Below are 15,551 nucleotides of genomic sequence, written 5' to 3' on the forward strand. Positions count from 1 at the left end.
TTAGATCCTTAAATCCTTAGATTTTGGAAAAGACCCAAAGGATTAGAAAGTTGCCAATGTAACCTTTGTTCAAAAAAGGGAAGGAGAAAAACAAAGTTAACTACGGCCTGTAAGCTTAACATCTGTCATTGGGAAATTGTTAGCATCTACTACAAAGGATGTTATAAGGTAAAGCCATAAACCTACAGGACAATTCGGCTGCTCTCTCTGAGAGAGTGAGGGCGAGAGACACAACTGACGGTGGTTTAACCTCAGGATCAATGTACCCCAGACAAGAGGAGAGGTTAAGAAGAAGAGTCCTTCACAGGAACCTACTGAACTCAGGCTGCTGGCAGCACTCTGCATTAGAGCCTGGCAGTTCCCATAAAGGACGCGATAGCAGAGTGTTTTGAAATACGCATAATATGATCAGACACAGTCACCATGGCCTCAAAAAGAGGAAATCATGTCTAACAAATTTATTAGAATTCTGTGAGGTGGTAACAAGCAGGATAGATAAAGGGGACCGGTGGATAGATGTACTGCAAACTTTGTTTCAACCGGCACCTTACGAACCGGCACCCTTGATAAACCAACAAAAAAAAACGCTGAAATACATTATCATTGAGATCGCCACCATGATCTGAGTAGTCAGTTAATGGTGCAAGTGAGAAGGCTCTCTGCCTCTAGGTCTTGTAAATTTGCCTTAAATATCATTATTCAAGTGGTTTATGCTGTAAGTAAAGTACAACAGTGATGTGTATACCCCCCTGCATTATGTTTCTATCACTTGTGTGTTTTTACATTGATAATGTTGATCTCTTGATCAACAGGAATATTTGATCAATCAGCATACTCCTGGGTTCCATAGACACTGGTTAATAAAATGTTTGCTGTACTTGGATTTTTGAGAGGGGGCTTGAGAGTGTACCACATGCTTGTTTATGTGATAAAATTAGCATAGATTGAGGATTGGCTATTTACTGGAAGGCAGGGAGTTGAAATAAAAGGCATTTTCAGGATAGTAACATGAGAGTGGTGGGGCCACAATTATTTACAATAATTGGATGAGGAAAGGGAATGTGCTACAGTAAATGTTTGTAGATGACAAAGAGAGGTGGGAAGGCAAGCTCAGAGGATGACACAAATAGTCTACAGAGGAAAACATACAGGTTGAGGCAGTGGGTAAAAATTCAGCAGATGGAATATAATGTAGGGAGATGTCAGGTTATACACTTTGGCAGGAAGAATAGAGGGGCTGATTATTAGTTAAATTAGGAAGACTACAGCACAGACGGGTTTTGGGGTCTTTGTACATTAATCAAAAAAAAGCCAGTATCCAACTTCAGTAGGTAATAGGGCAGGCAAATGGCCTGTTGGCCTTTATTTCAAAGGAAATGGGGTATAAAAAGAGGGAGATCTTCTTAAAACTATACAAGATTGTAGTCAGACTGCACCTGAAACATTAAGAATTTTGGGAAAGATGCAACGGCATTGAAAGTGATCCAAAGAGCATTCTGTAGGTTGATTTTGGAGACGGAGTGTCAGTCTTATGAGGAGAGGTTCAGTAGGTTGGGCTTGTGCACATTGGAGTTTAGAAGAATGAGGGGCAAGCTTATTGAAGCATATAAAATTCTTAGGGGATTGGACAGGCAATGGCAGAAAGGCTGCGGTGCATCCAATTGTGGGAGGGTCTCGAACCGAAGTCAAAATCTCAGAATGAAGGGTCACAGTCAGCAAAGACTAACCTCCAGTTAATGCACTTTGATCTGGAGATCATCTAGCCGCTGAAAAATATTACAGAGGTTGTTGTCATGGAGACATCTTGTCCAACAGTACCCTCATACAAGAGCTTTCTTTCTGCATTTGTCCATAGGATGTTGGCACTGATGAGCTGTTATAGTTCTCTCACATCAAAATCAAGCTAACTATTATTGATTTCACAATTGATATGATATTGGTGGGAACCCTTGCACAAAATTTCTGCCACCTTTATCTGATTAGAAAGCAATTACAAATCATTGGAATAAATGTGTGAAACAAAATGGTCCATTTCATGAGATATAACAATTTATCATTAAAGCTGTCACTCACCTGTTCACAATATACATTAACGATTTGGACAAAGGAGTAGAATGCCATATCTCCAAATTTGCAGATGACACTAAGCTGGGTGGGGGTGTGCGCTGTGAAGAGGATACTAAGAGGCTGCAGGGTGACTTGGATCAACAGGCTGAATGCCCAATATTTGGCAAACCCAACATAATATGGATAGATGTGAGGTTATTCACTTTGGTCATCAAAACACAAAGACAGATTATTATCTGAATGGTGGTAGTTTAAGAAAAGGTGAGGTGCAATGAGATCTGGGCGCCTTAGTGGAGCAGTTGCTGAAGGTTAGCATGCAGGTGCAGCAGGCAGTGAGGAAATCTAATGACACGCTGACCTTCAGAGAGAGAGATTTGAGTATCGGAGTAAAGCTATCTGGCTGCAGTTATACAGGGTCTTGGTGAAGCCACACCTTGAGTATTATGTGCAGTTTTGGTCTCCTTGTCTGAGGAAGAACTTTGTTCCCATTCACAGAGTCCAGCAAAGATTCACCAGACTGGTTCCCGGGATGGCAGGACTGACATACAAGGAAAGACTGGATCGGGGTGGGGGGGATCTCATAGAAACATATAAAATTCTTTTGGAACCAGACAGGCAAGGAGTGGAAAATGTACCTGACATTGGGGAAGCCCAGAGCTACAGGTCATAGTCTAAGAATAAGTGGTAAACCATTCAGGACTGAGACAAGGAAGAATTTCTTCACTCAGAGTTGTGAAACCTGTGGGATTCTCTCCCACATGAAGTGTTGGGGCCAGTTCATTAGATATATTCTAGAGGGAGCTGGACATGGCCTTTGGGGATAAGGGGATCAAGGGGTATGGGGAAGAGAGTGGGAATGGGACAATGAGATTATATGATCAGCCATGATTGTTTTCAATGGTGGTGCAAGCTTGGAGGGCTGAAAGGCCTACTTCTGCACCCATTTTCTATATTTCTATGTAAAATGCAGGCTCCTTCTTCTGAGATGTTGTTACATATTAAAGGTGAAGCCAATTGCTAAAAAAACTCATTGTGGATGCCCAAAATTTATAAAATTTGGCTTTGATAAGAACTAGAAATACTTATGCGTCAAAATGAAAAGAATATAGCAACATAATCTGTAAAACTTCAAAATTAATTACTGAAACAGATTTCCAATTTAATGTAAAACAAACTATTTTAAATGTGCAACTCCAAGTTGAAAAGGATCTTGGAAAACCTGCCTACTTACAAGTGTGTCTAGCCAGGGAATAGTTGCTCCCTCCACTGGTCAGTCCAAAGCCCTCTGGCACCTGATTGGTGTTCCGAGTGCGAGTGGGCAGCTTTGGAGGTTCAATCTCAGCACCAAATTCTGCTCCAATGACACCAAGAAGGACAATAGCTGTAGCCTGCTTGCGGCGCTCCTCGTATGATGACGATGATTTCTTTGTCTGGGCAAGAAAACCTGGCAAGCAGCCTAAAATAGAAACCAAAGTCAATGGTAAGTATGTTAATGTACGTACAGTATTGCTCATATTATCCCAGAGTAAAATGTATAGGAATTCAAATAAATGAGAAGCTCCTTTCTCAGATGCTCTTCCTATCTTGGGGTTATTTCTGATCTGACACATTTTCAGACGCCAAATGTTTCAGGAGATGGACAGGCATCAGGACTTCTGCAAAGCTTGACCAAAAAAAACTGACTATTGACATTTATTCATTTTATTGTTTTGAAAGATATTTTTAAGAAGTTATTTTTAAACATTGATTCCTGGTCACAGAAAGAGAAGATTTATCTGAAAGAGTACAATTATCAAAACAGATGATGAAGTTAAGGGTCATCTCCATCAATACCATTTGAGTTTCTATACTGCATTTGACAGTGACCAGCACTTACTACTTCCACAACAGCATATGAATTAGGAGTAGGCCATCCAGACCCTCACACTGGCTCCACCATCTAAGAAATCTTACAATCATAGAATCGCTACAGTGTGGAAGCAGGCTATTCTGCCCATCAAGTCCACACCAGCCCTCCTAAGAGCATCCCACCTAGACCCATCTCCCCGATCCTATTCCTGTGTGGAAACTCCACCCAGCTTACACATCCCTGGAAACTCTGGGCAATTTAGCACGGCCTGTTTGCCTAACTTACATATCTTTAGACTGTGGGAGGAAACCGGAGCATGCAGAGAAAACTCAGTCAGACGCAGGAAGAATGTGCAAACTCCACACAGACAGTCAACAATCGGTTGAAGTGATTGTGGCCTGAACTCCATTTGCCCTGCTGCCTCCTCATTACCCTCCTCAACACGACTTGAAGATATGAATGACTCAATCTTTACTGCTCTTTTGAGGAGGAAATTCTAAAAGCTAACCACTCTTGTATAACAGAAATCATCTCAACTTTAAATGGGACATCCTTAATTTTTAAACCAAGCCCCCCACCCCACTTAAATTCACCCACAATGTCAAACATCCTTTTACCATTCAACCTGTCAAATCCCTTCAGGATCTCCAGCAAAAACAGAAATTGCTGGAGAAACTCATAGAACATACAACATAGAGCATTACAGCGCAGTACAGGCCCTTCGGCCCTCGATGTTGCGCTGACCTGTGAAACCAATCTGAAGCCCATCTAACCTACACTATTCCATTATCATCCATATGTTTATCCAATGACCATTTAAATGCCCTTAAAGTTGGCAAGTCTACTACTGTTGCAGGCAGGGCATTCCACGCCCTGACTACTCTCTGAGTAAAGAAACTACCTCTGACATCTGTCCTATATCTATCACCCCTCAATTTAAAGCTATGTCTCCTCATGCTAGCCATCACCATCTGAGGAAAAAAGCTCTCCCTGTCCACCCTATCTAATGTTCTGATCATCTGGTATGTCTCCATTAAGTTGTCTCTTAACCTTCTTCTCTCTAACAAAAACAGCCTCAAGTCCCTCAGCCTTTCCTCATACAACTTTCCCTCCATACCAGGCAACATTCTGGTAAATCTCCTCTGCACCCTTTCCAATGCTTCCACATCCTTCCTAAAATGCAGTGACCAGAACTGTATGCAATACACCAAGTGTGGCCACACCAGAGTTTTGTACAGTTGCAACATGACCTCCCGGCTCCAAAACCCAATCCCTCTACCAATAAAACCTAACACACCGCACACCTTCTTAACAATCCGATCAATCTCGGTGACAACTTTCAGGGATCTATGCACATGGACACCAAGATCTCTCTGCTCATTCACACGACCAAGAATCTTACCATTAGCCCAGTACTCTGTATTCCTGTCACTTCTTCCAAAGTGAATCACCTCCCACTTTCCCGCATTAAACTCCGTTTGCCATCTCTCAACCCAGATCTGCAGCTTATCTATGTCCCTCTGTAACCTACAACATCCTTCCACACCATCTACAACTCCACCCACTTCAGTGTCATCCGCAAATTTACTAATCCATCCTTCTATGCCCTCATCCAGGTCATTTGTAAAAGTAACAAACCGCAGTGGACCCAAAACAGATCCTTGCGGTACACCACTAGTAACTGAACTCCAGGATGAACATTTCCCATCAACCACCACCCTCTATCTTCTTACAGTTTGCCAATTTCTGATCATAGAACATAGAACAGAGAACAATACAGCGCAGAACAGGCCCTTTGGCCCTTGATGTTGCGCCGACCTGTGAACTAATCTAAGCCCTACCCCTACACTATCCCATCATTATCCACATGCTTATCCAAGGACTGTTTAAATGCCCCTAATGTGGCTGAGTTAACTACATTGGCAGGCAGGGCGTTCCACTCCCTTACCACTCTCTGAGTAAAGAACCTGCCTCTGACATCTGTCTTAAATCTATCACACCTCAATTTGTAGCTATGGCCCCTTGTACAAGCTGAAGTCATCATCCTCGGAAAAAGTCTCTCACTGTCCACCCTATGTAATCCTCTGATCATCTTGTATGTTTGTATTAAATCCCCTCTTAGCATCCTTCTCTCCAATGAGAACAGACCCAAGTCCCTCAGCCTTTCTTCATAAGGCCTGCGCTCCAGACCAGGCAACATCCTGGTAAATCTCCTCTGCACCTTTTCCAATGCTTCCATATCCTTCCTATAATGGGGCGACCAGAACTGCACGCAATATTCCAAATGAGGCCGCACTAGTGTTTTGTACAGTTACAGCATGACATCACGGCTCCGGAACTCAATCCTCCTACCAATAAAACCTAAAACACTGTAAGCCGCCTTAACAGCACTATCAACCTGGGTGGCAACTTTCAGGGATCTATGTACATGGACACCAAGATCCCTCTGCACGTCTACACGACCAAGGATCCTTCCATTGACCTGGTATTCTGCCTTCCCATTATTCCTCCCAAAGTGAATCACCTCACATACATTTATCCGTATTAAACTCCATTTGCCACCTTTCAGCCCAATTCTGCAGTTTATCCAAGTCTCCCTGCAACCTGCAACATTCTTCCCACTGTCCACCACTCTATCGACTTTAGTGTCATCCGCAAACTTACTAACCCATCTACCAATGCTTGCATCCAAATCATTTGTAAATGACAAACAGAAGTGGTCCTAAAACAGATCCTTGAGGCACACCACTAGTGACCGGACTTCAGGCTGAATATTTTCCATCAACCACGACTTGTTGCCTTCTTACAGAAAGCCAGTTTCTAATCCAAACTGCTAAATCTCTCTCAATCCCGTGCCTCTGTATTTTCTCCAATAGCCGACCATGTGGAAACTTATCAAAGGCTTTACTGAAGTCCATGTACACCACGTCAACTGCCCTACCCTCATCCACATGCTTGGTCACCTTCTCAAAAAACTCCATGAGGTTTGTGAGACATGACCTGCTCTTGACGAATCCATGCTGACTATCTCCAATCAAATTGTTGCTTGCGAGATGATTATAAATCCTATCTCTTATAATCCTTTCTAAAATTTTTCCTACAACAGACGTAAGGCTCACAGGTCTATAATTACCTGGGTCATCCCTACTGCCCTTCTTGAACAAGGGCACAACATTTGCAATCCTCCAGGCCTCTAGTACTCAACCTGTAGACAATGAGGACTCAAAGATCAAGGCCAAAGGCTCCGCCACCTTCTCCCTAGCTTCCCAGAGAATCCTCGGAAAAATCCCATCTGGCCCAGGGGGGTTTATCTACCTTCACACCTTCTAGAATTGATAACACCTCCTCCTTACTGACCTTAATCCTTTCAATTCTAGTAGCCCGTAACTCAGTCATCTCCTCTACAATATTCTCCTGTTCCTCAGTGAAAACAGATGAGAAATATTCATTTAGCACCTCTCCAATCTCCACAGGGTCCACACACGACTTCCCACTTCTGTCTTTGACTGGCCCTATTCCTACCCTAGTTATCCTCTTATTCCTCACATACCTATAGAAAGCTTTAGGGTTCTCCTTTATTCTACCTGCCAATGTCAGCTCATGTCCCCTCCTTGCTCTTCTGAACTCTCTCTTTAAATCCTTCCTAGCTAATCTGTAACTCTCCATCGCCTCATCTGAACCATCTTGTCTCATCATCACATAAGCCTCCCTCTTCCGCTTAACAAGGGTTACAATTTCTTTAGTAAACCATGGTTCCCTTACCTTATTGCTTCCTCCCTGCCTGACAGGGACATACCTATCAAGGACACGCAATATCTGTTCCTTAAACCAGCTCCACATTTCGATTGTCCCCATCCCCTGCATTTTGCTAAACTATTCTGCGCCTCCTAAGTCTTGCCTAATCACATTATAATCGCCCTTCCCCCATCTCTAATTCTTGCCCTGTGGCATGTTCCTATCCCTTTCCATTAAACATAACCAAATTATGGTCACTCTCTCCAAAGTGCTCACCTACCACTAAATCAAACACCTGGCCTAGTTCATTACCAAGTACCAGATCCAGTGTGACCTCCCCTCTTGTCGGCTTTATTCAATAAGGACATCAAAACTATCAACAGTACTCGAGATGGCAACTAACAAAAAGCCTGTACAGGTGTAGCTGTACTTCCCAACCTTTCCTTCTCACAACAAACGAACCAAAATTCCATGTTTCTTCTGAATCACTTTTTGTATGTGCACACTAGTATTTTGGACTCCTGCATCAATGCACCCAGATCATTTGCATTGTGGTATTCTGCTGTCTCTTTCCATTTAGATAATAGCTCCTTTAAAAAAAAATCATTTCTGCCAAAATGGAAAAATTCTTACCGTCCAATTTTTGCCTATTTACTTAACTTGTAGGCTCTATTTTCTTAACAACTTGCTTTCTTACCCATCTTTATATTAATAACAATTTTATTTACATTTTGTTTCTTTATCCAAGTCATTAGTATTAATTGTAAACAGTTGAGGCCTAGGACTGAACTCTGTGTCAAAACACCACTACAAAAGGAATGAAACATAGGTAAGTCACAATTCTTTGCAAGATAATAAAATGTGAGGCTGGATGAACACAGCAGGCCAAGCAGCATCTCAGGAGCACAAAAGCTGACGTTTCGGGCCTAGACCCTTCATTTGTGCTCCTGAGATGCTGCTTGGCCTGCTGTGTTCATCCAGCCTCACATTTTATTATCTTGGAATCTCCAGCATCTGCAGTTCCCATTATCTCTGATACAATTCTTTGCAACTGATTTATAAGTGGACCTAGTATCTCAACATAGGTCCGTTAATTCACCTGTAGATTCAGGAATCTCACTACTCAGCAGAGAGCCTTCAGCATTCATTCATTCATTTCATGGTTCTCCTAATTTCTTCCCAAATAAGGGAATGAGGGGAGTAGTGGTAATGTCCCTGGGCCAGTAATTCAGAGAGCAAGGAAAATGTCCTCAAGTATAGGTTCAAATTTCAGCACGAGTGGTGAGGCAGTTTAAACTCAATCAATCAACATGCAAAATAAATTTAGTCTCAGTCATGACAACCATGAAATGACCATTGATTATTCTAAAAGAAATCTGGTTCATTAATCCTTTAACAAAGGAAATCTTTCATTCTTATCTGATCTGGCCTTGCAAGCTACCATTTGAGGGAAATTACAGATGGGTAATATTTGTTGCTAATGATGCCCACACTCCTGTGAGAATTTTTAAATAATGTAAATGGCAGAGATTTCCAGAAGAGGGATGGATCAGAAGCAGGTCAAATAATGCCAGTATCAGCACATTTATATTCTAATTTAAGAGGTATGCTAACACAGCTGAAGTGTATAGGTGACTCCCCATTTAAATTGTGTCAATAATGTAAGATTTGACTTTTTTTGACAAGGAGGATAGGATTCAATCTAAATCTCAAAAGTTCTATTTTACACTTGTGAAATAGACAAATTACATTTATATAACACACCTGTCATTAAAAAAAAACTCAAGGTGCAAACTGAATACAGGTGTACATTTAACCATCCACGCCTCATTTCTAATTCATGCCTTGCATCAACAAATTCATCATCACAGCAGTTTTTGAGTACCTAAAGATTGAGGGTAAATTGAACATACATTTCAAGGAATAGGTTTCTTCATGTGGATTTCCTAAAACCATTAAGTCCCTAATGCAGGCCATTTTAAAGCTAATAGTTTTGAAGTCACTGCAGTGAAATTACTAAGTGAATACTCAACACTTACATTTGACACTTTGCTAGTTTAGCAAAAGCATTAAGCTTACATTAAAATAATGGAAAAATGCATGTAATATGAATGTGTTAAGTGCTCTCTGTTAATAGTGCTAAGAGCCATTTTTAGGCATATATCAAAGCATGAGGCCCATAACTCTCCGTCAATGTTTTCACCAAAGTATATCGACAAATAATGAGCACTCAGGACAGTGAAGGGACAGAAGAATACCAAGTCACGTTGACAATACCTTTACGATAGTAGCACAAACGTCGCATTTGAGAGCAAGTCTTCTCCTTTGAAAGGTGGTGGTAAGTTACATGCGTGAACTGCTACAGTACACGTGGCATTGCTATATCCACAACGCTGTTAGGGAGGGAATTCCAGGATTTAATATGGCACTTTCTCAAAGGAAACTAGGAACGGGCTATAAATGCTGGCCAAGCCAGACATAATGAGAAACAAGACATTTAAAAAAAAGTCAATGGGAATTGTATTATTGATAGGATAATGGGAGTTACTGAGATAGCAGGAACTGCAGATGCTGAAGAATCTGAGATAACAAGATGTGGAGCTGGATGAACACAGCAGGCCAAGCAGCATCAGAGGAGCGGGAAGGCTGACATTTTAGGCCTACACCCTTCTTCAGCAAAGGCTGAGGAGTTACTGGGAGTTAGTTGGAACGAGCAGCACATTCAAAAAAAGTAACAGGATGGTACAGTGTCTCAATGGTTAGCACTGCTGCTTCAGTGTCAGGGATCTGAATTTGATTCCAGCCTCAGGCAGCTGTTTGTGTGGAGTTAGCACATTCTCCCCACGTCTGCATCGGTTTCAAAGAACAAAGACCAAAGACCAAAGAAAATTACAGTATAGGTACAGGCCCTTCGGTCATCCAAGCCTGCGTGGATCAAGATCCTCTGTCTAACCTGTATCTATTTTCTAAGGGTCTGCGTCCATTTGCTCCCCACCCATCAATGTACCTGTCCAGATATACCTTAAAAGACGCTAACGTGTCTGCATCTACCACTTTCGCTGGCAATGCGTTCCAGGCACCCACCGCCCTCTGCGTAAAGAACTGTCCATGCATACCACCCTTAAACTTTCCACCTCTCACTTTGAACTCATGACCCCTAGTAATTGAGTCCCCCACTCTGCTAAAAAGCTTCTTGCTATCCACCCTGTCTATACCCCTCATGATTTTGTAGACCTCAATCAGGTCCCCCCTCAATCTCCGTCTTCTAATAAAAACAATCCTAATCTACTCAACTTCTCTTCATAGCTAGCACCCTCCATACCAGGCAACATCCTGGTGAACCTCCTCTGCACCCTCTCCAAAGCGTCCACATCCTTTTGGTAATGTGGCGACCAGAACTGTACACAGTACTCTAAATATGGCCGCACCAAAGTCCTATACAACTGCAGCATGACCTGCCAACTCTTGTATTCAATACCCCGTCCAATGAAGGAAAGCATGCCATATGCCTTCTTGACCACCCTATTGACCTCTGTTGCCACCTTCAGGGAACAATGGGCCTGAATGCCCAGATCTCTCTGTTCATCAATTTTCCCTAGGACTTTTCCATTTACTGTATAGATCGCCCTTGAATTAAATCTTCCAAAATGCATCACCTCGCATTTGCTCGGATTGAACTCCATCTGCCATTCATCTGCCCAACTCTCCAGTCTATCTATATTCTGCTGTAATCTCTGACAGTCCCCTTCACTATCTGCTACTCCACCAATCTTAGTGTCATCTGCAAACTTGCTGATCAGGCCACCTACACCTTCCTCCAAATCATTTATGAATATCACAAACAACAGTGGTCCCAGCACAGATCCCTGTGGAACACCACTGGTCACAGGTCTCCAGTTTGAGAAACTCCCTGTCTCCTGTTGCCTAGCCAGTTTTTTTAATCCATCTAGCTAGCACACCCTGGGCCCCATGTGACTTCACTTTCTCCATCAGCCTGCCATGGGGAACCTTATCAAACGCCTTACTGAAGTCCATGTATCTGACATCTCCAGCCTTTCCCTCATCAATCAACTTTGTCACGTCCTCAAAGAATTCTATTAAGTTGGTAAGACATGACCTTCCCTGCACAAAACCATGTTGCCTATCACTGATAAGCCCATTTTCTTCCAAATGGGAATAGATCCTATCCCTCAGTATCTTTTCCAGTAGCTTCCCAACCACTGAACTCAGGCTCACCGGTCGATAATTACCTGGATTATCCCTGCTACCCTTCTTAAACAAGGGGACAACATTAGCAAGTCTGCAGTCCTCCGGGACCTCACCCATGTCTGAGGGTCCTGCAAAGATATTTGTTAAGGCCCCGGCTATTTCCTCTCTCGCTTCCCTCAACAGCCTGGGATAGATCCTATCCGGACCTGGCAACTTGTCCACCTTAATGTCTTTTAGGATACTCAACACTTCCTCCTTCCTTATGTCAACTTGACCTAGAGTAAGCAAACATCTATCCCTAACCTCAACATCTGTCATGTCCCTCTCCTTGGTGAATACTGATGCAAAGTACTTGTTAAGAATGTCACCCATTTTCTCTGACTCAGCGCATAACTTTATCCCTAAGTGGGCCAATCCTTTCTCTAGTTATCCTCTTGTTCTTTATGTATGAATAAAAGGCTTTGGGATTTTCCTTAACCATGTTTGCTAGCAATATCTCATGTCCTCTCTGAGCCCTCTTAATCTCTCATTTCAGATTCGTTCTACATTCCCCATATTCTTCCAAAGTTTCCTCTGGGTACTCTGGCTTTCTCCCACAAACCAAAGATGTGCAGGTTATCTCCCAATCACCTGAAGTCCGTGTTCTTCAGTTAGTTCATTCACTGACTGCTCTATTATTTACAGTGTCTTATTTACACTATTCAACCTCTTATTGATATTGAACACCTCAAATTTAAACCGAACGGTCTCTGCCTGAAAGACAGTGACTTCAAATTCTTCAGTCTCTCCAAACTAAGATAAAAAGAGTATAAAAAATCTGTAAGAATATCTGAGTATCTTCCCCTTGAGTCACTGCAAGCACTAAAACAAAAGCTGCTGATTGTCTACTTAAATCTTTTGCAATCAACTTTGTTCTCTCTAGCATAAATCTTGCATTGGGTCTGGTTTTATTATCAGTCTATTTTTTCATATGTCCTTTATTCAAACATGAACTTTGACATCAAATGACACAAGTTGGAGTAGAAAATAAAAACTGCTGAAAAGACCCAGCAGGTCTGGCAGCATCTGTGGAGAGAAATCAGAATTCACATTTCTTCTTAACAAATTGGAGAAGGTGGGGGTGCAGGGTGTGTGGAGATAATTTATAATGGAGTAAAGTACTCAAGCATCATCAAATCATATATTGTAGAATGGCTCACTAATGTTCAACCAGGACGGCAAATGCTGGCAATTTTCCCTCCCTAACACACTGCATGCCCTCACTTTTATCCTGACGAGAATGGCTTAATTGAGAAAATTTCACTCATAGCCCAGGTAATTCCTCAAAGCTGGACTTTCCTGTGCACACAGCTCAGCTTCTCACTGTGCATTAAGTACATACAGTCAAGACATTGTCAGTTTGTGATATTGTTGAAGTTGTGCATGTCAACATGTCACTCATCGCTGAGTGAAGGGAAAATGCACAACACTGGCCAGTTTTGAAATTCAGGCTGTTAGTTCATTCAGTTAGCTGAACTTAGCTCGGGAGCAGTAGCTATGTTACAGCAAGATTCACTGGCTATATTTAAAAGCATGGGAAAATCAACCAAGGCTTCCGTTTCTGATTTCTGCCTGGCATTCCTAACTGAAAGGTATGCATCTTGAGAAAACAGGCCTGTGTTTTTATCTGTGAAGGCACAGTGAGTCAAATAATCTGTAGTCGTCTGCCTGGGCACACAACGGAGTGGAATTTTATGATCCCATGCTGGCCAGTCCACAGGTATTTGCAGATGAAATACAAGGCAGCAAGCAGCAACGATTCACTAAATTATACTCCAATTTTTTCCGGAAAGGAGGGGAGAAGTTTAACAGTGGGTGGAATGGTTAAAGGAAAATAAAATGTAAAGTATAACAATAAATCTGACAGCAGAATGATATTTTTCATTTAGACTGCTGACTGATTCCACACATTTATGCACAAATAGACCGGACTATACAAGCTGATCTTTGCAAACAGCACAGAATTTTGCAACTTAATTGTCAATAACAGCTTGCGTTTACCCAACATCTTTAATGTTTACATACCCCAAGGAAATTCAGAGGAATGTAATCAATAAGAATTGCCAATAAGCCAAAGAAACATCACAATGTACTACTGAAGCTTTGTTAAGTACAGTAGATTAAGAGGCGAGATTCCAGAGCGGGAGGACCTAGATAACTGAAGGCACAACTGGCAATAGCAGCACAGAGGATATAGCGAGTACAAAAGAAGTCTAACTTAGAGGAATGAGGTATGCTTAAAACATTGTAAGTTTGTATAAAGTTACAAAAATAGAGAAGGTCAAGTTCCTCAAGATAAAATGAAGAACTGTAGATGCTGAAGATCTGAAACAAAAACAAAAATTGCTGGACAAACTCAGTAGGTCTGGCAGCATCTGGAGATGCAAAACAGAATTAAGGTCTTGACACCATTGACCATTCTTCTGAACTGTGCTGGAAATTGAGACTTGTGCCATATCTGCTGTTTAATTTAAATTGATTTGAAAGATCAAAAATGTTAAGGTGGGAATTATAAACAGGAATTCCAAATCCAGAATCTATTATCCAAAGAAATTTCTTGAAAAGTGTAGCAAACACAACAAAGTATTTAGTTCATAATATGATAATGAACACCTCACCTTTCAGTATTTAGCTTTTCTTTTCATAGAGTCGTGATCATAATCCCGGTTCACCAATGGACATACTGAACTTTTCACTGCAACATATATTTTTAGAAAACAATACAGTGAAGAGGTCACTCTGAATGTATATTCAGTGGATAGATGGAGAGGAATTCTAGAATGCAGTAACCATACAGAGTCAGGAATACTTCTGACAGAAAAACTAAAAAAGAGGAGATAATGAGAGGTTCAAAGTGGCGTCATAAGTAGACAGGGTGGTGAAGAAGGCATTTAGCATGTTTTCCATCAGTCAGAACACTGCGTACAAGAGTTGGGATGTCATGTTACGGCTGTACAAGAGTGGGTAAGACCACATTTGGAGTACTGCATACAATTCTGGTTGCCCGGCTCTAGGAAGGATGTCTAAGTTTTTGGAGTAGGTCTGCAGCTCGGGTTGTGGGTGTTGAGATTGGTTGGCTCACCAAGTTGGTTTGTTGTTTTGCAGATGTTTCGTTACCGTGCTTGGTAACAACCTCAATGCTGCCTCTGATGAAGCATCGGTGTGTTTTCCCACCTGGTTTTTAAACTCTGGGGGCCGTCGCAATGGATTGCCTCACTTCTGGGTTTCCTCCATAGTGAAATGTATATGGAGTCGAGTTCAATGCGTTTGTTAATAGCATGCTTCGTGGAGTGCCGTGCTTCCATGAAGGATGTTATTAAACTAGAAAGGGTGCAAAATTGACCTAAAAAGATGTTATTGAGATTAGAAGGTTTGAGTTATAAGGAGAGGCTGCACAGGCTGGGACTTCTTTTCCCATGGAGTGTAGGTGGCTGAAGTGTGGCCTTATAAAAGTTTATAAAATCATGATTGCACTGACAAAATGAAGAGCAAGGTGTCTTCCATAGGATAGGGGAGTCCAAAACTAGAGGCCATAGATTTAAGGTGAATGGGGGCCTAAGGGGCAACTTCTTCCCATAGAAGGTAGTGCACATATGGAACGAGCTGCCAGAGGAAGTGGTAAAGGTGGGTACAATTACAAAATTTAAAAGAT

The 15,551-nt window shown here is 41.9% G+C and overlaps 1 protein-coding gene across 6 annotated transcripts in view; it reads right to left on the reverse strand.

Moving 5' to 3' along the window:
• Positions 1-15,551, reverse strand: part of LOC125455412 (WD repeat-containing protein 7) — a 626,944-nt gene that overhangs the window by 269,639 nt on the left and 341,754 nt on the right. For all 6 annotated transcript variants that reach the window (XM_059649557.1, XM_048537354.2, XM_048537344.2 and 3 more), the window contains one exon: positions 3,299-3,523. In XM_059649557.1, coding sequence (XP_059505540.1) covers positions 3,299-3,523 — 225 coding nt within the window. The remainder of the gene's footprint in view (positions 1-3,298; positions 3,524-15,551) is intronic.

Source organism: Stegostoma tigrinum, chromosome 1, assembly GCF_030684315.1.
Source record: "Stegostoma tigrinum isolate sSteTig4 chromosome 1, sSteTig4.hap1, whole genome shotgun sequence".
Lineage (NCBI taxonomy): Eukaryota > Metazoa > Chordata > Chondrichthyes > Orectolobiformes > Stegostomatidae > Stegostoma > Stegostoma tigrinum.